This window comes from Quercus robur, chromosome 7 (assembly GCF_932294415.1).
Source record: "Quercus robur chromosome 7, dhQueRobu3.1, whole genome shotgun sequence".
Taxonomy (NCBI): Eukaryota; Viridiplantae; Streptophyta; class Magnoliopsida; order Fagales; family Fagaceae; genus Quercus; species Quercus robur.
The window spans coordinates 44,306,187-44,331,928 of record NC_065540.1 but is presented as its reverse complement, the minus strand read 5'-3'; the positions used below and the strand labels follow the sequence as shown (position 1 = coordinate 44,331,928).

The following is a 25,742-nucleotide window of genomic DNA, read 5'->3' as shown; positions in this document are numbered from 1 at the left end:
GGTTTTTCAAACCTAGCTAGAGTTGCAAAATTTAATGCTGAAGTTTGCTGTATCAACACCTTCGATGATTTTAGCTGTTTGCTTCATATTTTGAATCTTACTAACCTTGTCATGATCTTGTAAAAAATTCTTCAATTTAACTGAAGGACCTTACCAGATTGCGTGCAATAAACTTAATAAACAATTTTAAGAGATATCGAGCTCCTTTAAAACTACAGATTAAGTGGCGCAAATCATGTTTGAAGTGAGCTTCTAAAGAATCTAAACTCTAAACACAATCAAGCTTATAGATTTTATATATGGATAAGTTAGCAGGTCCCTGCTCCTATTACTAGTAATCAATCCAGTTTTTATTTCACACACATTTTTTTTCTTCATAAAAGATACTGGAGAAAAGAGGGGATAGGATGAGTATTGAAATATGTTATTTCACAAACTAAGTCATTGCTGAGTTTAGAGAACAATCTACAAAATAATTTGGTTGACTTCCATTCTTCTTTTTATTTTTAACTCTATTAACCTCGCGATGTATACTTAATCTGGCACTGAGGAAGAATTATTGTGGGGGGGGGGGGGGGGGGGGGGGGGGGTGGGGTGGGGGGGTTGTTGGAGATTGCCATTGCAATGTGATGCAATACACGTGATCAGATCAGCCTCTTCTTTAATCAATGCAAGGGTGAGAGAAGCTAGCTAGGATGATGCATTTGGGCTTTTCTATATTCAATTATTTTAACTAATCTCCCCTTTTCTCCAAAAGTAACTACTAGTTGATAGCATTGACTTTGGGTTTGTGCTTGCAATCCTATTAAGAGTGTTGGATGATATAACACATTGAAGGCTTAATATCATATGAGCACTACTAAATTTAAAATTTTAAGTTTATGAGTTTGGATTCAATTATTTTATATTAAAATTTTAATTTTTTCTTAATGTGGAAGTGTATCCAACAAAGCCTCAAAGACAATACTACTAAATTGGGAATCCTAGGCAGAGCAAGTGATGGAGGAATCATCCGAGACCATAATGCATTGGTGTGTGGCCGTTTGGAATTAGCAGTGCCATTGGTACAGCTTCAAGTATTGACGCAAAGCTTTGGACCTTGCCCAATGGTCCAAAATTTTTTTGTTCACTAAACCTGCCAGTAGCGGTGAAATGGGATCGGGTAAAATGTGTAATAACTATGCTCACTCTACCCTCATTTCATATTGTAGGCAACTGATGAGACAGACCCCTAGTGTGAAAATTAAGCATTGTTACCAAGAGGTGAACCAGTGTACAGACAGACTTGTTAAGAATGGAGCAAATCAATCGCGGAATTTTATGGTTTTTGCCAATCCGCCTATGGTTATCATTTTATTGATGTATTATGATTCAATGGATTTGTACTATGAGAGGCTTTGTCTTAACTCTTTTAATTTAATTTAATGCAATGCAATCCTTTTTCTACCCAAAAAAAAAAGAAAAAAGAAAAGAAAGAAGACAATACTACTAGCTAAGGGTTTCTCCAAAAAAAAAAAAAAAAAAACTACAATCCATTTTAGGAATCCATTTTAGGAAATTTTTGACATTACTTTTATGGGAAATTAAAAAAGCTATCAAAACATTAATTTTTTTTCCTATAAAAACTTTCTTTAACTGAATTCTTAACCAGTGTACTAAAGGCACTCGTTAGTATTTCCCTTTTTGTTTTTGTTTTTCAGGGGTGCTCTAGAAACTAAACTGATACGTACATAAGATGCAGGCGTGAGATATTACATGCAGACAATAAACAAATGATTGACAAAGAAGGAAAAATACTTTGGCATACAGAAATTTTTTTTATAATATGATTGATAAGCTAACATTTTTTTTTTTTTTGTTTGTGGTGACATGATAAGCTAACTTAGTTTGACTAATGTATGCATGTAAATAACATAACTTATCAACCCCACCAAAAAAATAGGAGAAGAAAAGACTTTTCAATGTTGAAAATGTGAAGTGAGGAAAGCATTAATTAGTAATGTATCCAAGAAAATTGAAAAAGGTGAGAGTTGCTACATTTAACAGGATGGGCTTGGCTAAAATTTCTACGTACAGAATTTTCAATTCTTTTTCCAAGGCATATTCACGCATATTCCGTTCGATCAGCACGCTATAGCTCCTCGGTATATTCTTTCTTACCTACTATGAAAGTCGAAAATAGTGATCTCTTTTTTTGGCTGAGAAAATGATACTTTTGAAAATGAAACAAATAGTGGACAAATCAAAAGCCATATCGATCATCCAATATTTGCTTTTGCTTTTGTGTTTTTGTGTGGAACATAAGCTAAACACGTTCTAAACACAGCCAAATGAGTCAAAATTCTAGTGCACATTTGATCAACGTGTCATTTATGTTCATAATGGATGGCGCCTATTGTGTAATTTTAAATTGTGAGAGCTAGGGATATTTCGTGAAATTTTCTTATGTCCTAATACTCTCGGGGACCCACCATTGAGAAAATGGTGGAATTGTATTAGTAATACTTTAGACTTTAAACATGAGCCATACATATTGATATTGGTTAGGGAGCAATAAGTTGTGAAAAACACGTTCAGAGTAGTCTTTATTGTTGAAAATCAATGCCTTAATAAAGGTGTACATAGAACGTGGTTCACATGTGCTCTCTAAGGTGCGTTCAATCATAACTTAACATCACTATCATCAAAGTTAACTATTATTCTAGACAGATCAATTTCAATGTCTATCCCTCACCAAACCACATGGGAGTAACCGTTTATCATTGAACCACTTGGCCATAGCATAGCAGTATCACTATATTATTGGATTCACCATGTCCAATGTAATGCATTTACAATTAAAGCAAATTCTCTTGGAGCAAGGATTTGTAGTAAATTAAGTTGCAGCAACTCTTGCAAAATGTATATATATCAAGTGACTATTTGGTAAAAAATTCAATCTTAAGAAGGAAGTTTTCATTTAAATATAAGTCTAAACAGGTGTCTATTTAAGGGGAAATTATTGTGTACTCCTGGAGTACTATAAATGCATGCTCCCTCCTCTCACATGAATGGTGGGTCACATTAATTAAATTCATAATGGAACCCACCATTTATGTGAGAGGGGGGAGTACGCATTTATGGTACTCCAGGAGTACCTAATAATTTTCCCTATTTAAGTCATTGACATGTGTGTATTTTTGCAAAAGTTGCTGCCACTTAGTTTACAACAAATCTTTTTCCATTATCTTGGCTCAAGTAGTAATCTACAAAGAAGTGAACATGGATGATAACGTTGAATTGGTGTATTTAAATATTTCAAACCAAGATCAATTAAAAAAAAAATCATCATATTTATCATCTTACCTAATTAACTTTATCTAAGTGGTAGGTTTCAGTTAGCTTAACTATTATTAAAGTCTTTTGTCGTTGAATAAAAGATCTGGGTTACATCCCCGCTTATACTAAAAACCAACTGGTATCTCGGTCTAATGCTGAAAGGCAATCATCACGAGCGAACGTCATATATTGAAACTCTACATTTCAAAACCTTCATCTAAGTCAGTTGTATCATTATATTCATCATATTGCAAAATTATTTCTTCATTGAAATTTTCTTCTAAACTCTACATACAATCAATCTAATGGGTTTTGGATTTAGTTAGATCAGGTAGCTCACACCTATCACTAGTAACCAATTAATCCAGTTTTTAATTTACCCAAAAAAAATTTCTTCCATAATCGATACTAGAGAAAGGAGAGGGGGGAGGGGCAGGGGATAGGCAGATGAGTAGTGAAATATGTTATTTCATGTATGGCTCAGTTTGGAAGAAAATCTACAAAATAATTAGGTTGACTTATATTATATATTCATTGTCTTCAATTAATTCATATAATTAATCTCGTGGTGTATACTTAATCTGACCCTGAGGGAAGAAGTACTATCTAGGGGGAGTTGCAACCTAACATAATACGTACACGTGATCATCATCAACCCAAGTTTCTTTAATTAATCAATTAAAAGAGAGAGGCTGGAATGCATTTGGGCTTTCTATATTCTATTATTTATGAGACCGCTAAGATTTCTGAATTTTGTCATAATTCACTTCTTTCTTTATTTATTTTTTTCTCACTGTGAGACTTATACTCACATGTATACCCAACAAAGAGTCTAGACAATATTATTACTTTAAAAATATTAAAGATATTATAAATTTTTATACTATAAAATCTTGATAAACTGATATAACAAAAAATGTGATTATTATATATATATATATATATATATAAAAGAATTAATTAGTAGATTTTAAAAACATAATAAATGAATGTTTAAATATATATATATATATATATATTTTTTTTTTTTTTTTTTGGTGATTGATAATATAATGGTTTATTAGTATAATGTTACTTATGTAGTATTTATCTAGCACCACTCTATTGACTCAGGGTCGGCTTCATTCTAATTAAAAAACAAATCAACTTATAATTAGAGTCAGCTTATCTCAAGAGACAATACCAGCCGTCCATTGCTCCTTCATGCTCTTATAACACAGCTTTTTTTATTGACGCCTTCGCGGATGGTCTAAAGGCCAAATTCTACACGTAAGGCATGATATTTGTATTTACCATATGGACATTTTTTTATAAGATGATTGATAAGCTACCTTTCTGTTTTTATGGGCGAAATGATAAGATAACTAGCTAGTCCCTAGTTGTGACTTGTGAGACTAATGCATGCGACTAACATAACTTATCACCCAAAAAGAAACGAAAAAAAAAAAAAAGGATGACTCTGTAAGACTTTTATTTATTTATTTATTTATATATTTTATAAGTTTTAATTTATGGTATTTGCTTTTGATGATTGTGTTTTTTATCATTAGACAAAAATACCAATCAGTTTCTAGTGTAGGCGGAAATTGAATCTCAGATGTCTTATTAAACCATCAGAAATTTTATCAGTTGAGCTAACTGAAATCTATATATATTTAAGACTTTTTAAATGTGTGGAAAAATGTATAATAAGCGTGACCAAAGAAATGTGTAGTGTGTGCTCCATCTTCTCACATAAAAATGAGCTATTGTATCGAGAAATTATACGGTTTTCAAGGTGGACCACATTACTTATCTACAATTTCACTAAAAACTTCCACATATTTAAATTGTTGAGTGGAAGTCACCTTTTGTTAATTTTTTTTTATCATAAATTGACTTAACAATTTTAAATAGGTGAGAGTCTTGTAGTGAAATGGTAGACAAGTAATGTATTTTTATTATAAATTAACTCAGCAATTTTAAATAAGTAAGAGTCTTGTAGTAAAATGATGAATAAGCGACATAGTCCATCATTAATACTGTATAATTTCTCCTACTTTCATTAATTAAATTGACTTACTATTCAGGAGAGAGGAATAATGTGAATGCGTATTTATTGAACTATGAATTATTCTATAATTTTCTAATTTGTTTTGGTACGTAGATTGTAGAAACCTATCACTATCAGGGTTTCTTTTCATGGAATAAGAAACAGAAAAATTATTTTCATCCAAGAAAATTAATATATTTTTAATGAATTTTATATTTGGTAGCCACAGAAAGAAAAGTAAGAAGTTGAGTTGCTACATTTAACAGGATGCATTTGGGCTAACTAAATTTCTACACTTTCTTCAGGGCATATTCACGAATATTCCGTTCCATCAAGCACCCTCCATTGACTGCAGGCTATGGGTCCTTGGTATATCCTTTCTTACCAACTATGACCCTTGAAAGGATGCTCTTGAACATGAAACAAAATAAAAAGTGGGCGAATCAAAAGTCATATTTATTATTTAAATATTCCATATTTGTTTAAATTTATAATATTAAATTGGTCAAACAAACAAACCCAACAAGTTATCACTTAAATAAACTTTCACTCTTTTGACTCTTTGAGAGCCGCCAGTAGAAGTGTTAGTTTTGTATACTAGTTAAAGTAATTAAATTTAGTCAAGAAAAGAAGAGTTAATATAATAATTAAGTGATATTTTATCACATTTTAATAACTTAATTTTTTGAAACAATCAATAATTTATCAAAATGATACAAGTGTGATTTCGGTATGAATTCTTCTGTAGTGTTAGGCATCTTTATTTATGTGTTAGTTGTTTTTTGAAAGTTTTAAACAAACCCATTTGGTAATCTTCAGGTTACCTAACATGCCATGTGGACTCAGAATTCTCAAATTCTGCACCAATTGTGAATAACAAGAAGAAAAATAATATAGCAACTATACAAACAGAAACTGTAGTATGCATAATTAATTCCTTTATGGAGTAATTTACAATACAAATCATGTTAAGAGTCACGGTGCTCAATAACATTACTCGGTCCTCTCTTTGAGGATTACACAGTTTGAATTACTCACTTGTCAAGAAATAAAAAAAATTACAGTACAACCATGTATAGATACACTATTCCGGTGAAATGATGAGATTGATCTTATTAGTACATATATAACATATTACATAACATCTTTCTATGAAAACAAGTATTCAAAAGAAAAAAGAAAAAACCAATCCTATCCCACCCCTTCTTTTTCCAAGCAAGAGAAGAACTCAAGCTCCACAAATACTGTATATATATATAAAACGCCAAATAAAGCTCAATTTGCCGAACGAAATTGATCTTGCACATAGATTATTTTTCTCATGCCTTAGGCTCTTCTGGGGTCCTTCGTAACCAAGAAAGAGGCTGATTTATGTGTCAAAGTTAAAGGGGTAACCTTCTTAACAGGGTTATTTTGAACCAAAGTTTTGGACACTTCAATATCATTGATAACGTCTCTGATGGGGTCTTGTTGGAGAGGAAGAACAGCTTTGGGAGTGGTGGTGTCTATGGCCACAGACTTTGGACGAGGGTAATAGAAATCAGTAGGGAAGAAGTTGTATTGAAGGCCAGCCATGAAAGCTCTCAACTCTTTAATTAATCTGTAGAAGACTTAAAAAAAAACTGAGAACTTTATATCTATGACTTTGTCTTATTGGCCTGGCTCTTAACGTTCACAGCTATATATAGAGAAAGGAGGAGAAGGTAGGCTTTGATTATTAAGCATGTGATATCTGTCCCCACCATAACAATAAAAGCGTGAGATTTTTATTTATTTGTTTACAAAGTTTTTCTTTTATGGGTTACGGTTACCTCAAGAGGTGCCCCTTCCTAATTTGCATCCCATGGCCTTAAGTCCTTTTAAAGTTTTGTTATTTTAAAGAATCAATTAAAATAAGTATAGATATACAATTTATTTCATTTTTTTATATAATTATTATCGTATATTGAAATGTCAAGTTGTGCTCATTGTACAATTATTATTATTATTATTATAAAATAAAAATTCTATTCTAACCTAATCTAAGTATTTATATGTGTAAAGTTTTCTTTTAAAGACCTGAACTCCAGACCTTATCCCCTTACCTTACAAAAATTTGTACTTGTAAAGTGACTATTATGCTAATGATGCGTGGTAATAATGTACAATTATTTCAATTGTCATTCCTTGTGAAAATAATTAATGTTACACTAATCAAAATTTGTAAAAGAAATTGAGAAATTTATTATGTCTTTATCATTGTTGTAAAAATGAAAAATTAACAAAAAAAAAAAAAAAAGGTATTCCATGGGATATTCTATTTGTTTCTTTTTTTTTTTTTCTTTTTTATTCCATTTGACTTCCTGGTATGAATTCATCTGGATCCGGTTCCTACCACCAAACAAAATTTGTGCCATAGTTTACCAGATGGTATTATTTTTTAAAATAATTTTATATTGGATTTATATAAAACTTTATGTTTCCCATCCAACTTCTTAATGAGACAACTCTTTACTTTGATCCAAATTTAACCAGATGTGAGAGGAATTAGAATAAATTCAGTAACTTGTCAGATGTGAAATATAGATGCAAAAATTTGGTAACTGAAGTGATATCAACCAAAAAAAAAAAAAAAAAGGTGATATTTCTTCTCTTTTTGAAAGTGAAGGCTCGGTGTTTAAATACACTACAGAATTGGAAAGAAAATTTGATTAAGAGAATGTGGTATATATGGTTCATGCATCTGAAAAGAAGCTAGCCGTCCTTCCTTCTTTGACCAAAACATATAAATTTTATAACTTTGCTAAAACATAGAGTAAAAGAAAAGGCCAAAATTGGAAGTGAAATAATTAAGATTTGAGATATTTTGATTGAACCAGACAATTAGTTTAACCAAACAACCACAACATGGAATGTCCCATAAAAAGAAAATGTTTCTCTGCACATACAAATCAGTAATCCGTGTAAGGTATGATTTTTTTTTTTTTTTTCTAAATATGAAATTGATAATTATGATAGTTACAATTAGGCATTTATTATTATTGTGTGTTTTATTTTTTTGGAAATAAACATATAAGAGAAAATAAGATTCTAATTAATACAAAGGCATACCAAGAAGTACTAGTTTGTTATTCCAATATATCCAACTAGTATAGAAAATTCAAAATGAATAGAAATATTATATGTCTAATTATTTCATTCAAACTTTGATTATTTTATAAGGAAACAACAATGAACATATAACAGGTTGTAATAAGTGAAATATAAGATTGAATATTCAAAATGAGACATAAGATTTTTATTCGCAAGTAATCGAGCACTCCCATATTAACCTGCCAGAAACCAATTCAAGGCACAACTGCAAGCTGTAGGTCCAAAACATTTAGGATTCATTACAACTTCTTGTTTCCACCACCAACCAGTCATCTCCAAACCGAAACTCAAAGCTCCAATTATATGATCGGTCCTTCTTAATTAATACAGTTCAAAACCCAGTCTTTACTCTTTCGCCACAGATTGATTGCCTTCCCATCACGTTGTTGTTGGCTTCAGTCACGGGATTTATCACACACACCATACCTTCAATACGTACGGTCGCAGAAAATTGTTGAGATTATGCATGGTACTTAGGTTCCAAACTCTCTAATAAAGTTGACATCGAATCCAGCTACTAGCTAGGTTTGTCTTTTAGATGTTGAACTTGGAGAGAGACGACAGTGCATTGAGCCAGCATGATCAACACAATGCTTAAGGACCCATCACGTTGCAAAGAATATGAAGGTGAATACTGAACAGTCCCAGCTAAAGGCATCACTGTGGATGGGAGGATTTCTTGTTTCGTAGCAAAGTATGAAAATTTATTCTATTTTTTCACAATTTAAGAATAAGAATTCATAAGAATATTTAATACTAAATTAATATACAAATAAATAAATAAAACTAACATCTATTTTGTAATAACAAAAAGATAAAATAATTTTTTAATACAGCTCAATTTAATTAATCATTTATCAACATATAACTCTACATTTTTTTTTTCATTTAAAAAAAAAACTTGAAAATCATATATGATTTATTCTGTACTAAATTTTGCACTAATTTCCTTTGACTCTAAGTTAGAATCTACCCTAATTTCTGTACATAAACAGTATCATATTACCATGACCCATCTACCACCTAATTCCACATAATAATAAAAAAGCATCTTTGATAAAACAATGATGAACCGGTGATTACGACAATAAAAGAAATATATAAATTTGAGAAAATGCAAAAATTACACATTTTGACATAAAAATAGTGTTTTCAACTCGACTCGATTAAAACTACTCAATATTATGTTTTACTCATTGAAAAAATGATGATTTTCATAACATTATTTGTTCTTGTTGTTTTAGCTATATCAATACCTAAATATACAAAAATATATAGTTAGCCTTCATTTTCTTTAGTCTAGTAATTTTTATTCTTATATCTAAAAATCAATAAATTAACTAGAAAAGATAAAAGAACAAGGAATGAAAGAATATTTATTCCCCATAATTAACTCATCATAATAATTTATGACCAAGATGTACTCATAAAATACTCGATGTGAGAGTCACAAGCTCACACAACACACCCTTATTTTCGAGAGCCAATTTTATGCTATCTAGAATACTAATAAAGTCTCATAATCAATTATATTGCCACATTTTTTCCAATAAACACTTAATGTAAAACTCAACACATGTCCACACGATATACATTCATACTATCCAATCCAATCAAAATCACATAATTAATCCGAGCAGTTGCGAAGCCAAAAAATATTCCTTGGAGTGTTGTACTTGACCTTAATCTTATTAATATTATATATCTACAAGATACATCTCATGTATGTATTTATCCAATAGGAATGAAATCGAATTACTTTACATCTAAAATGAATAAATATGACAAAATTGTTAGATAAGTACGTTCTCAAAACAAAGTTCATTTTAAAACATATCATATTGAACTATGATATATTGCTTCGTTAAAAATGTTTTTGATGTATATTTTTATTCCTAAAAAACAATCTCTTTGTATAGTATTTAAATGGTTATAATAAATTATGTATATTCTTCCGACTTTGATTATTTTCTAATAATACCACATAGATTTTAATTTGTTTTAATCAGAATTATTTGATTTAGGATCCTTTGAGCACACCTTTTGTACATTACTCTTGGAATATTATCATTAGAATTTATTGTAATTGTTAAACAAAGTACGTTATGTATACTTTGAAAAAAGAAATTAACATCATTATATTTTATATTTTTAAGAATTTAAATAATTTATTTCATATTTAATTTTCTTATTTTGAGATCTTTTATATGTTAAATAAAATTATATAAGCAAATATATATATATATATATATATAGATAAAGCATAAAAAATTATAGGCTATTTATTAAAGCAATTAAGCATTAAGTGACTAGAAAATCATATTATTGGTTGCCACTCATTACTCTTAAACCATGTATTTTCGTCAAGAAGTTGGTTCAGAAAAGCCCCCACTCAAATATTTGTACATAATTATTATTTTTTTTTTTAAAAAAGAGAGAAAGCAAAATCCTATAAAAGAAAATTAATATAAGTTTATATGTATGATGTTTTAATTTTTATAAGATTTTATTTTATTAATTTTAATGACCCATCACCTGGAATCACTTATAATCAACATTAAAAGAGACTTGATTTAAGAAAAATCGGCTTCTACTCAAATAAACATATAATTAATAAACTGCTTTATATCTCATGCATATGCATGAGTGCAACTAAAAATAACCACACACACATATAAAGGTCCCCTAAAGCAAGGCATTTCTAAACCCCTTCACTAATCTACAAAGTTAGATTCCACTTCTAACCACAACTTCATTTTGAACCATCACTTCGAATCATTGTAATCAACATCAAAAGAGACTTGATTTAAGAAAAATCGGTCTTCTAGACTCTAAATGATCATTAGTACCCATATTCAAAATGTTAAATGATATGTAACAAATGCCATGTCAACTTCTAGATATAGAGTTAAAATACTATTTAAGAATCCTAGATTTGCAATCGTATTTTGTATCAAAAAGGTTTAATAAGATTGCTTGATGAAATATTTAGAATTGAGTTTCCATGGTGAAAAAGAATGAATTTTTAATAAAAATTCAGATCTAATTATGTGTGTGTGTACGCGCGCATGTGCATATCGTGTGCTCATTTTTCTAACGACATATTAAAAAAGGTTGTAATTAAATTGTTGAATAGTAGAGATATGATCTAAACAATTGAAAATTAAATGACATAATAGAAAGGAATAAATTTTGGAGAGACATTTTTATTATTTACACAAAAGAATTTTATACTAAATTTTATAATCTACTAAAATTTTCTATATCTTTATATACATATATTGTCACTTGGCATATATTTTGATACGAGTATGACTTAATTTGTATAGGTATTTTCTATAAAAATATTTATACTAACAGAAATATAAATATTGAAATTTTTTTTTTAGGGTATCCAGTGCTATTTTTCTTATAACCTTTTTATATTTTCTTATAACCCTTTATCCTTCAAAGTTATGAATTTGTATCTCTAAAAAATTGTGCTTTATAGTGCATTACTTAAACCCATGGGCCGTAGGGTGTTCCCCTCAAACTATTGAATTAAAAAAGAAAAAGCCCATGTGGGTGTTACCCCATAACTATAGGAAAAAGACCAAGAGTATCCAAGTCCAACCACAGAAATCTGGGCAATTAAAATTGGGCCTTCTATCTCAAAAAGAAATGTAGGCCTTGCTATGCTTCAAAGTTCTTCGTTATCTTTCTAAAAAAAAGAAAGTGCGTCGTTTTCTAAAACTCAAGCCCATGGGGTTGTTATTGGGCCGTACTTTTTTCTAATGAAATTCCTTAAGAAAAAGAAAACTAATTAATAAAATAAAAAATCCTATTTGTAAAATTGTAGAGAAATAGGATTTTTTTTTTTTTTTTTTTGTGTTATATGTTCATCACAAAACCTTAGAACAATGATTTTCAACCTTACGGTTTGCTTTATTTGAAAAATCAATAGCATTTTTATATTAGCTTTATTTGAGTTTAAAGTACAGGGATTAGTTTTGGAAAGTAATATATTTTTTGGGATTTAAAATAAAAATAACCGTGAGTTTCAATTTGTTCTTAGGACTATATAATTTTATCAAATAATCTCCTGCATATTAAGCTTGTTAGTATTTTCTGTTAAACCTTGATGAATTTAATTACCCGATATGTGCATGATAATAATGATATTTCAAAATTATTAATGTTTGATAGAAAGTTAGAAACTATGTGCACATCATGTAATTGAATTTGTTTTGCTGTAACAAAAAATAACAATAGAAAATTTGATTTGTCACAAACTAATGTGAAAGGGTTGATTGTTCAAATACAAGGTTCAAGGAACTTATTTCTCTATGATGATTGATCTTTATCATTTGGATAAGACATTAATTGGTTTTGGTGTAGGCGGGATTTCTTAGATCCCATATTCTAGGGCAAGAGACTTTACTAATTCATCTATATGGCACTCACAAGGAACAATTGGTACTCAATTTAAAGAATGTGTCTTTTTGGTATGATTTGCAATTGTACATTTGATTTAGAATTTTGTAGCCGGTTCTGTTGGTTGGAATTTGGAGGAAAGAAAAAGAAAGAAGAACCACTACTACCGGCACAATTGAGATTTGGTTCTGGGGTTGCACGGTGTGTAATCTAACTTTTTAAATAAAGAGGTTAAAATTGGGTTTTTAAGAAAAAACTATGGGCAATTTGGGAAATGAATGCACCTTCCAATGGTAATATTTATTTTGCATTTGTTGAGTTTTGCAACTGTAGCTCTCTAACTACCACACAATAACACAGGTCTCCTTCGTATTTGGATAAGTCACTTTTTCATAACGTATTTTGCAATAATTTACCAAATACATGGTTTGGGTTTTGGGCTGAAAAAAGTGCGTTTTGGCTCCTTAAAGTGGAACCAAACGGGCACTTAGTCTATGTTGTGCTAAAGCTGTTCATCTAGTTGGTTTGATTCTGCAATCAGTCCCCAAGTCCTGTTAGCTCCTGAATATTACCTTTTTGTTTTTTTAATGTTCACTTTATGCAAAACTACAAACAAGTGTTTACTTCTGGATTATGATATTAAGATAAGTATTTACATGTGACTGTAAGTGGGTTACTGGATGAGGTTTATGCTTTGAAAAGAGAGGATGAGAAGATAAATTGCATAGCACGTAGATATAAATGTTCATGTGCTTCCATTTCATAGTGCAAAACCAGATATTAATTTGAGGAAGTTGTTCAATCTATGGCTAATCCATTAGCTCAGAGTTGGGAAAGAAGCGTTTACACAAGGATGAAATGGTATTGACTATGAACTATCTGTGCTTGTTCAATTCTCTTGAGTCATTACTGCATTACAATGTACATTATAAAACAGTTTTTGATACACTACAAAAATTGCAACTCCCAAGTACAAATTTTTATCATTGTATTTCTATTTATTCTTCACAATATATGCAGATTTCAATAAGACTAAAAAATCACAAAAGGAAAAAAAGAGGGCATGCACCTTTTAATCTCCATTGACTCACAACTTTCATCTATGGGGTACACTTCTGTGTTCTAAATGACAGAATAAATAACAGTTCAGTGGTTCAGCTGAGAGGTTACCATCTCTATAGACTCGCAACTTGCATCTATGTGTTATACTTCTGTGTCCTACATGTCAGAATGATTAACTTTCAGAGATTATTACTTTGGAACATTTCCCCTCAGACTGATACTACAGAGCAATGTCCACTGATCACCACCAAGTAGCTGCTTTTTGTCGTCTTACCTGCACATTATCGAAAAGAAGAATGAGACTCCACCACGAGAGAATATACATTATGAATTTAAGATGTCGCTTGTGAGAGCACATCAATTGGGAATTTCTTTAGTTTATGATTGAACTAATGCATGGATGGTGAGATACTTTTTAGCTTAAGTAGAAACTTTTATGCAATCTAATAGATAATTGTTTTAGATCAGAACAAGGGCGTTAAGTGGCTAATGTGTCCCTATTATTATGAGTTTCTTCTCTTTAGCTTAGTTTAATGAAACTTTGTGATCTACATTTTACTAATATCATACTTCTCTTTGAACACTATGGGACTTCTTGCACTGCCTTATGTAAATGAAAAGGAAAGTCGAGGCTCTTTGTATTTACCTTGACTGTTTGCAGTTTTGCATGATATGAAGCTGCTGCGTCTTGCCTTTCAACTTCCAATAGTTGGAGTGACTGTTTCAAATGCTTTTACAAGAAGTTCCACTTTCCTTTTCCGTTCTGGAGTCAGTTTTGCAACAACCTGTTGAAGTGCATAATCAAGCATCCATTCCTCAGCATTCTTTTTCTGATCCATGTCTTGATGCCTTAAATGAACTTTTTCTGCTTCAGGGTCCAGCTCCGAAGGCAAATACCGTGGCTCCCTTGGATTAAATTTCCTTACTTTTACTACTGCCTTGATGAATCTTTTAAGTAGGATCAACTTTTTCACGTTGCTCCAGCTCCTTGTTATTTGTTGGTTAGATTTCTTTCCCACCTTCATTTCTGTTTTCTCTTCTTCTTGGGTACTGACACTATCAGATATGAGCCTTTTTTCTTCTGAATCTGTATTTTCAGACTCCACGAAGCTGTCTTTATCCAAAATTTTGCACTTCGAGATGAATGGTTCCCCTCCTTCACCACGTTTCTCTTCTGGGAGCTCTTTATCTTGATTTATGCCACTAGCGATTTGTTGATCATCAGTTGAGTGGTCCTGCATTTCTGGAAGAAGGATTTCATCAATTGCTTCTTCTACAAGCTTAATGGCCTCAATACGTTGGAGTTCAACCTTCTGGTCATCTGGCTTGTTATCCATTTCCATGTCTTGATTTATTTCTGAGAAATTTTGACAAGAATTGGAGATGCTTGTTACAGGCAATGAGTTGGCATTGCTCGCTTGTTCTTCTTTACCTGCTTCATCAAGATGTGGCTTGGTTTCATCATTTTCTGCAAGAGCTGATACCATGTGCTTATATACTAAGCCCCACAGCCCCATGTTTTTCTGTTTTTCAAATTGTGTATCATTTGCTACATCAGCGGTGGAACAATGCTTAGATTCTTCAATTGGAGAAAACCCTGGAAGGGACTGAGATTCTGGCTTAGCTCCTCCTCTTTCTTCCTGGGTTGCCATTGATTCAGAACCACTGTTGCAAGGTTCTGAACTTGAAGTAAATTCTCTGGAGACTTCTCCATTCTCTTGAACTTCTTTGTGACAGATGCTCACAATGTCCTCTGGCTTCAAGGAGAATTCATCACATAAGCTGGGGACTTTGACCTCCGGTGAACAACTGTTGATGGAATCAGGCTGATCATCAGCAAGAATGAATTTGTTGTCCACCTTATCAAGATTGATGGCAAAAATTTTCTTTTCCTTCCAGTCTTCTTTGGTGGCTTGAGAAGCAAGAATGTCATGTTCTGTTTTAATGCAGCAACTCTCCAAATCTACTCCAAGCTCAGAAAATTTCACTGGAGTTTTCTGTTTGTCTGTAAGAAAATCACGGACTTGGTCTGGATAGTGTTTGAATTCTTTCTCTAGATATGATGTTTTTCTTGGCAAGTTCTCAGCAGACTCTTCATAACTTCTTTCTTGACATTTTTCTTCTCCACTTTGAATTGAAAAACCATTACAGGATTGAATGGAATTTGCTTGAGTGCAAACTGCTGCATTGGACCTCTGGCTAGTTTCAATTTCTTGAAGTGGAAGTACTTTCTCAAAAGCTTCTACAAGCAGTGCTACTTTTTGTTTTTGAGCTGGAGCTAATTTAGAAATGACCTGTTGAAGTGCATGATCAAGCATCCATTCCTCAGTGTTTTTTCTCTTGTCTGTTGTTTGGTGCCTCAGATTAACTTTTTCTGCTTCTGGATCAGGCTTCAAAGATAGATATCGTGGCCCTCGGGGTTTGAAATTCCTCACCTTCTCCAGTGCCTTGACAAATCTCTTGAGGAGGATTATCCTTTTCAAATTGCTCCATCCCTTGAGCATTTTCTTGTCAGATTTGTTTCCCACCTCAGATGCTGCTTTCTCATCTTTGGGAGTACTAATAGTATTGATGTTGAGCCATATTGCTTTTGTATCTTGTATCATACTGTCTTTAGCAGGCTCACTGGAATCTGACATGCTCCGATCCCCACCCTCACCATGACTCTTTCCTAAGAGTTCCTGGTCTGAACTTGTGCTACTAGTAATTGATTGATCATCAGTTGAGTTGTCTTGAAAGTCTTGGAGAAGGATATTATCGACTGCATCTTGTACCAGCTTGATGGCATCAATCTGGCTGAGCTCATTCCTTTGTTGGTATGTATCTTGACTTTCCTTAGCGGTGTCTTCATTTGTTTCAGAAAAATCCTCAGAAGAACTAGAGTTGTTCATTCCAAGCAAGTTGTTACCATCTTCCACTTGTTCTTCACTGTCCACTCCATCTAGATGATGCTGGTTTTCAACTTTTCCATCAATACCTACCACTGCATGCTTATATAGCAAGCGCCACATTCTGATATATTTCTGATTTTTAAACTGCATCTTGCCTTCTACATCGTTTGAACATCCTTTCTTTTCTTCACCGCCTGTAAATTCTTCCTCCATTGGCTCATGATCAATATCAGAAGAGACCACACTGTTACTTCCCGTTGATTCCACAAATCTGTCAAGGATTGGTCTTCTATATCCATCAGGTGGTTCAACAATTAAACACTTGGCCTTAAAATTTTCGCCAAATGATTCTGAATCACCATTGTACATGTCATCAGTGAGAATGGAATTAGCCTCTTCATCTTTTCCACCTGAAGGGCCAACTTCATTTGATGTGGCTTCTGGTTCAGCATATGTATTGACAGTGAAGTCCCTGCCAGCTTTTTCTTCAATGGGAGAGATAGCTCTGCGGGATTTACGAGCTGCTGGATCTCCATTGTGGACCATTTTTTTTGTCTGAATTCCTTTCTTCATATTTCCAGACCGGCCGCCTTTAAGAAATTGACTGTCCCGTTTCATGCTCTTCTGGGTCCTCAATAAACGCCGCTTAGTAGATATGAAGCTCTTCAATGGAGGTGAATCATTATGGTGATGGCCATGCAGAGAGCAGTAAGTGTATGGACAAACCTTCATGATTGAATTTCTTTCAGATTCATGTCCTCCAGGATGAAGCTCCAAGGAGACAGGGAATTTGGAGTTCTTGAGAGTTGAAGAACAGGTAGCTTTACGCATGCTTGAGTCCGAGATTTGACATGTGTTAGAACATCTCCCCATGGAATTTTTCTTTGATTTGAAAGTACCCATTTTTGTTAACACTTTCATGGGTCTCAAACTTGATGTTCTTGTTATAATTCTCACAGATTTGTTACCAGAAAAGACAGGTTTTGGATTTGGAGCTCTTGATTTTTTCCTAATTTGACCATTGCTACTAAAACTGGATTCAGAAGTATGGGGACTTGCCTGATAGCCAGATTCCATGCTTCTTATGGATAGACTTGACCCCTTAAAACTTGCCTTCTTCATTGATCTTGACTTCTTCAGTTTCCTCTGCAACTCTGTCCCTCCAGAGCTTTTACTCATCAAAGACCTCTTGTACCTCAAACTAGACATTCTTGTTAAACTCTTCCCAGGCTTAAAACTTGATCTCCTTATCAACCTTGTCACTGAATTCTGCCCAGAAGAAAAGCAATATTTGGAATCAAACAATTTGAACACCCTTTAATTGCCAAGAACCTTGTAGCTTAATGACATTTCCCGATTCTTCCAACGAGGAGAACCCGGGTTTGAATCCCCCTCCCCCACTTATTGAAAGAAAAAGGAAAAAAATACCCTTTACTTGAATCATTACTTACCAAAACAAGATACAGAAATACAAATGCTTACCTGCGAAGTTTCCTTCTTTGCATCTGCACTGCTTGTGGCCTTCACAAAATTTGGAGACCCATCTGACATTTCAAATGGAGTTGACTGCCCTGAGCTTGATACATTAGCAGATAAGACAATGGGAAGGTGATTGGATCGAGATTTAGCCCTCCTTGTGGATGATCTTAAGCTTGGCAATCTTGAAAGCTTGACTGACCTCAATTTCTTCAGCTTCTTCTTTGGCTCTGTTCCTCCCATGTCACTACTTTCTTGATTCTGATAAAAAGATGATTCATTGGTTATTGACAACATCTCAGATTCTGCAGAAGTAGAATTACCATGAAAATCAGCTCCACTTTCAAGCTGGTTAGGAATCACTTCTTCTGAATTTGTAGTTGGATAGGAAAAGCAATAGAGTTTTCAATATGGTAATGTTATGGAGGCTGATTATTATTTATTATTTTACTCTCTGGTTTAGAATTCTTTTTTTTTTTTTTTTTTTGGTTGAAGAAAAGCAAGGTGCTATTCTGGCTGTCTGGTTAATGAAAATTATTGCAAGTTTTTGTAATGGCTCAAAATATCAGAGATTCCAAAGTCTCTGCTTGCCTATGGTGACTAGTCTTCCTCTTCCTCTTGTAACTTTATCTTAAATTTCAGCTCTGACTTGGCAAGTTGAAAGTTTGAATATGGTTGTGAAAGAGACACGAGATTCCTTGGCTTGTACCAAGAATGAGAGTTATTGACTTGGCCTTCCTGATTGACTCTTTTTATTTTATTTTTAAAGCTTTTTCTTGGCCTTAAACCTCATTTTGGTGGGTATTGGATGGGAGCGACTAAATTTATTGCACAGAAAACCTTATCCCTTTCCTTGTACAATTATCATGCTTATAGAAAATTCAAACTCCAGTAAATAATTAATATTTCCCCTGCCTCAGTTTGTTTGTCTTCTATTCTATTTTGAGATATTTCAAAATATTGTCGTGTTTCTAAGAATAGAAGTCATCAATTTACTAATATTCCTATTATACCCATACTTTATTTTCAAAACTATTTGAAAAGAAAACTAACAAATATTTTTTTTTAAAATCAATCTAATTGGACACCTTTTTAGTTGCCTCATTAAAAATAACTCTTTTTAAAAAAACTGATAAATTTACTTAAGGATAGTATTGAAAACTTATACATTTTTATAAGGCAAACAAGACAATAAATGATGTTTCCTTAAAAAGTTTGATTTTTCAAATAAAACAAACAAATTGGGACAGATAGAATATTAACTAAGAATTTTGAATGAAATAACCATGAGATTATCAGATCATTCTTGTCCACAAATATTGTTGAGAAAGAGATTTAAAAAGTCCTCACTACTCAAATTTTGAATGAAATAACCATGAGAGATCATTCTTGCCCACAAATATTGTTGAGAAAGAGATTAAAAAAGTCCTCACTACTCAGCTTTGTTGACCCAAAAAAGACATGTTGGCATGAATATTTTCAATTAAAAAAGGCGGTTTAATATTTTAGAATTTCAGAATTTGAGATAAATGATTGAATTACAATTTGCAAATCTTGAATATTTTTTCTTATAAAATATCCATAAATTGTGAATTTTTTTTTCCTTATAGATTGTTCACACTTTAACTAATGGTGTAAACTCAGTGAGATAAAAGCAAACAATTAAGCAAGCTCTAAACCAAATATAAATACATTAATGTACAATAAGCAAAACCATTTTATAAAATATGTATGACATTTAAAATGAAATGTCCATTAGAGCATTAGAGCTGTAATCTGGATCAAACAACTAAACAGTTGGTGGACTCAAGAGTCAAGACCATACGATCAAGATTAGACAATTACAGCTCGAACATTTAGACCTATTTCATATATATATATATATATATATATATTTTTATAATCATAAACTTTTTGCCAAAGCAAAACACTTAAAAAAGAGGAGAGAAAAAAAAAAAAAAAATCGTTAATTTTGATGGTTGAGATTTGAGAATAATTGTTCGCACTGACCAATTCATCACAGAAGGGAAGCTCTAAAAAGTTGTCAGAAAACGCGTTGCTAAAATGCTCATCAATGAGTGTGGGACCAAAAACATTTTGCTGGCTGTGGGACCCAAATAATTCCAAGCGTAATTGCCGGGGATCAAAGGGCCCTGGCTGAATCAATCTTTTTTTTTCTTCTTTTAGATCTTCAAATCTGCTTTGAACAAATGTCTAAAGTGGGACCCAAATCCAGAACAGTTTCTGATCTTCTTTTATATGAACATGATTGTCATAAAAAAGAAAGATTTTTTTAATATAAATTTAAAATTTAATAATTATGATAATTATTTATTAATAGATATTTATTTAGATTATGTTTATTTATGAAATATTAAAAATGTAATTTAATAATCATAGTAATTATTAATAAATATTTATTATAATATATGGAACTATTTATTCTATCATTTAAAGATAATGTGATGTTGTAAGATTCTAAAAAAGAGTTTAAATTCAATTAAAAGTATGTATTAGAATATAAATGCCTAAAATTGTGGCAAATAGAACTTGGGTTTTTGGATTTATGGCATTCTCAAAAAAAAAAAAAAGTCTCTTTGAAAGGGCTCTTTTTATTTAATTATTTTAAGTCTTTGTTCACCTAATTATAAAATAGATAATTGAAAGATACCATTCTTATCGTATGTTATTCAAATGTGGAGTTCTCTTGTGCTTTATTTTAGTGATATATCCCTTTTTATGATTAGTTTTGCAAGTTGTTTTCATAATTTCAGTGGAATTTGATTATGTGTAAGTGTTAGCATCATCTATCAAGAATTTTTTTTTATGTAAAAAAGATTGTCCTATGCTACAATTTCGGTTCTCTTATGCTATTCAAATGTGAAATTATCATGTGCTTTAGTTTTATGATACTTACTTTTTTGTGATTAGTTTAATAGAGTTTTTGATAATTTTAATGGAATTAGTATTGTGCCTGTGCAATGCATGACTTGATTAAAAAGTTACATGTAAATATATTGAAATTATATCAATAATTAATGGGCCACTTGAAACTTTTTTTTTTTTTTTTTGAGAGGGGGGCATTTGAAACCTTAATAGCGTTTTACCTTAAGTAACTTAATGAATCATATGACAAAAACACATTAACTTTATGAGACATAATACATACACATATTAAGCCATTTTGCATAATTGCAATGTGTCTGGTGAGTAAATTTATAATCAAAATAATGGAAAAAAAATGTTAAATTTATTTCAAATTATTTGAAACTTTTAGTGATATAATTTAGTTGAATTATAATTTGAAATTTTCGGAAATTTAAAATAGAGTTTAATAAACTATCTTAGTAGTTAATGAAAGTGGGGACACTTGTCCCAAATAGAAAATAGTTACTTACACAACTAAGATTTCTAGGACCCAAAGTAAACGTGGTTGACTAAGCATTGTTTAGGTAGGTCTAATAGACATTTGGACCCTTCTTAGAAGAACCAAAATTGATTGTGAGATTGTCCAATATATATGTATACATTTCCTATTAAATTTCATGGGTTAACTCTACTGGGCTCACACTTGCTCTGAACACCTCAGTCGTGCTTCTCATCTTCAATGGGCTTCAGCTTTAATGCTATGTACGGTCGTGCTTGGGATTTTGCCTGGCTGACTGGCTAAGTTAGCTTAGCCACAGTAACGAAAAATTGGTCCAGTGAAACTGGGCTTGAGTTGCCCTTAAAAGGGTCACTAGTATTGGGTTTGAGAATTGAGGAACTAGAACGACCAACCACGGCTCATGATTTGTTAAGGGCTAAGCTCAATCTACTTATGACACTAGTTATTGGGTGCCTTCAGCTACCCATCCACCAGTTACAAGTAGACCCTGTTCAGCTGAATCTCATGGTTAAGTCCACAAGAATAGTTGTGAGGCTAGTTGTTGTCGTAACTTTAATTTTCATATCAATTGATGTGTTAGCCTCTAAGCTCACGCGCATGTTCATATGTTTTTCTATTTTTTTAAGTAAAAGTTAATAATTTACATTTATTATAATTTAGATTTTTTTTTTCAAATAAATAAAAATGATAAACTTTAAAGATAAACAGTAACTGTAATTTCTTTTTTAACCGTGAAAGGAAAAAAAATCCTAAATTATAGGAATTCTCCTTTTGAATTCAAAATAAAATTTGTTATTTGACATTTATGACATTATTTCTAAATGAAATTACCCTTCATTAACAAAGCTATTTTTAAACTACAAAAAAATCTAGTTGAAAGAGAAGAATCCTCTTATATATAGTATATATTATACTAGAATCCACCACACTAAAAGTAAGAATCTTGTGAAAATGTTAACATTTTGTTATGTTCCTAAACTTTCTTGTTGTTAGGCTTCTTAAGATAGACAACAAAGTTGACCATTGGTCAACATGTGACACTTCTAATTACCTTTGTGCAATTATAGGAGTTCTCCTTTTGAATTCAAAATAAAATTTGTTATTTGACATTTATGACATTATTTCTAAATGAAATTACCCTTCATTAACAAAGCTATTTTTAAACTACAAAAAAATCTAGTTGAAAGAGAAGAATCCTCTTATATATAGTATATATTATACTAGAATCCACCACACTAAAAGTAAGAATCTTGTGAAAATGTTAACATTTTGTTATGTTCCTAAACTTTCTTGTTGTTAGGCTTCTTAAGATAGACAACAAAGTTGACCATTGGTCAACATGTGACACTTCTAGTTACCTTTGTGCAATTGCTTAAGGTACAATTGTCGCATAACTTTAGAATCATATGTGGCATAGTGCACACTAGCACATATATGAAAAAGACAAAACCTCTTCTTTGATTCTTGAATAGGCCTGTCCAAAAAACAATAGACCCGACCCACCCAGCTTAACCGACCGGACCCAAACCATCCATCACTCGACCCAACTTCTTGGCAGTTGATGGCAAGTCCTTGCCTTCCCAACTCGGTTCCGGCATGTTGAGTTGCGGGTCTTCCCTTCCAAAACCCGATCCACCCAACCCGACCATGATAGATAACCCTTACACTCCTCAGTCATTACTATTTGTTTCTCAGTCCTCTTTTTCTCTCTCAGTCTCTAGGATCTCTCTCACTCTTGATCTCTCAACACTCAATAGCTAAAACCTCCAACCCATCACTGATCTGCAAATCTCCATTGCCCATCACCGAACTGCAAATCTCCTCCATCACCCATCGTCGATATGCAAATACCTTGCTTAGGTTTGATTTTTAGTCATTTTCTCTCTTCATTTGAGTCACTTGAAAGTTCAAATCTGCTATCATCTCTCTCTATTTCTGTTTGTGTTTTGTATTTGTGCGCTACTGGTGTTTAGTTTTGTAAATTTGTTTGTCAGTATAGATTTGTTCTTTCAAATTTTTGAAATTTGTACAAAGTTTGGTTCTTGATTTGTGTTTTCCGTTCGAAGTCAGATCTAGCCATTGTCTACTCGAGCCTGATTCAACTCGACCCGCGGTTTTTCAAGATCGGCAGTGGGTTGACTGTCCTACAACCCGACTGGATCAGGTTGGTTTTGGGTCGAGCCCAAACCCGAACCGGCCAGACCCATGGACACCCCTACTCTAGAACTTGATTTATTACTTCGTCTAACACTTATATATGACATTCCTCCCACTCTTATGTGATAGGGATATTACATGCAATTGTTAGTCTACTTTACGTTTTACCCTTTCTTAATTTTAGCTATCTATCCATAAATTAATGGTCCACAATGGTTTCTCATTGGATTTTATTTTATAATAATGTTATTATTTTTTAAATACTAGTCCCATGAGGTCATAGTCACCTAGATGGCTTTTCCTACACTCGAATGTCTAACGTAAATCATTAATTTCTTTTCCGTTTATATTTCTAACTCCAACCATAAGATAAGTGATTCATGTGACATGAGTCATGACTATATATGGTTTCGTTTCTACTTTCTAATTTCTATTACTTGAGAGCCATATACTCAAAAGAATAGAATAAGTTTTTATAAGATGCGAGGATTCTAAACCAAAGTTAAATAGTTTATTTTGATCGAAAAAACAGGTTAAATAGTTTATATGCACTACTATAAGGAATGCGTACAGTATATACTATAAAACAGTAATATTAATAATAACAGATGAGTTGGACTAAGCCTATTGCTAATTGGTTCAAACTTAATATAGATGGCTCTTCATTAGGCAATCCAGACAGAGTAAGTGGTGGTGGATTGATAAAGGGATGTGGATATATAGCTAGATTCATCCAGAATATTGGCTATGATGCGAGATGCAGAAGCGTTAAGAAGCAGAACACGTCTACTTTTAGAAAACAAGAAACAAAACACGTTTGCTTATGAAAATACCCTCAAATCTATGAAGGTTTCTTGAATCCGCAAGGTTCCTTGAATCCGCTAGGAGAAAGGATTCTAGAATCTACTAGAGAAATAATAGACAAAAATCTGAATTTTTATTAATATTAATAATGTAGAGAGGGAAAATTTCCGACCTATCACAAGCTAACACATCATACTTCAAAGTCCATAAGTACATCCAATTACAAAATGCCATGTACTACAACTAGGTTCTACTATCACTATTCAGAAATCAACAGAAATTTTGCCAAGTGTCGTTGACATAAAAGCATAAAAAGCGTGCAAAAACCGATCACACATCGGTGCATGTAAGCAATGACATAAGTAGTCCAATCGGGTGCTGACATGTGTCACCTTGAAAATCAAGACATTTTGGCCAATCAAAAGATGCCACGTGTCATGGTGAAAAAGTCTTAATGCTCCTCCAATCAGACCTATCACCAATCAAACTCCACCACGTGTCGCTCATCCACCCCCAAACTCCTATAAATAGAAGCCTTCCTAAGGCATTTCTACACACCAAGACATTTAGAGCACTAGCAACATCAAAGAAGATTCAGAAACACTCAGAAGTATAGAAGCTTTGCAAGAATCAAGTCTCAAAGCCTTTAGGAACTTCAACCTCAAAATCAAAAAACATTCGAAGCAGAATCATCCAAACTACCTGCTTAGATCTTAAAGTTTGCTGAAATCAAGCTCAAAGCCTCTAGAAACTTCAACAAACCACAAATCAGTGAAGTTCTACAGATTTAAGCCCCAAAAGCTCCGAAGAACTTCCACAATAAACCTTCAAGGACAAAGAACACATGAAGAACACAAACAACAAAGAATTTCTAACAAGTTTATAGTTAGAGATTTGTTGTAATTCTGTTTCAAGGATTTTCGATCTATTCTTCAAACAAATTGAAGGATATTTGGCGTTCGAGTCAAAATCACATTACCACAATTCCAATCAACAAGTCTTGCAAGGAGATCAAATCAGATTATCGCTCTTTTGTAATCACAGAAAATTGTACCACACATTCATTAAT

At 32.3% G+C, this 25,742-nt stretch overlaps 1 protein-coding gene and 1 long non-coding RNA gene across 2 annotated transcripts; one reads left to right on the top strand and one right to left on the bottom strand.

The window, feature by feature from the left end:
- Positions 1-13,759: 13,759 nt before the first annotated feature.
- LOC126693584 (calmodulin binding protein PICBP-like) lies at positions 13,760-19,024 on the bottom strand. The gene is made up of 3 exons (XM_050389606.1): positions 18,331-19,024; positions 14,604-18,117; positions 13,760-14,231 (listed from the first exon to the last, which is right to left on the bottom strand). Exons 1-2 carry the CDS (start codon positions 18,619-18,621, stop codon positions 14,653-14,655), a joined length of 3,756 nt encoding a protein of 1,251 aa, XP_050245563.1. The 5' UTR covers positions 18,622-19,024; the 3' UTR covers positions 13,760-14,231; positions 14,604-14,652.
- Positions 19,025-23,147: 4,123 nt separating this feature from the next.
- Positions 23,148-24,092, top strand: LOC126693585 (uncharacterized). Its single transcript, XR_007645433.1, has 2 exons — positions 23,148-23,572; positions 23,783-24,092. It is a non-coding gene; the product is annotated as an uncharacterized LOC126693585 (long non-coding RNA).
- The last annotated feature ends 1,650 nt before the right edge of the window (positions 24,093-25,742 follow it).

Excerpts from the sequence above, each read along its gene's own strand:
- LOC126693584 (XM_050389606.1), bottom strand. The coding sequence starts at position 18,621 with ATGTTGTCAATAACCAATGAATCATCTTTTTATCAGAATCAAGAAAGT. Across the intron at positions 18,118-18,330 it reads CAAAGAAGGAAACTTCGCAG|AATTCAGTGACAAGGTTGAT; the intron begins GTAAGCATTTGT and ends TCTTCTGGGCAG.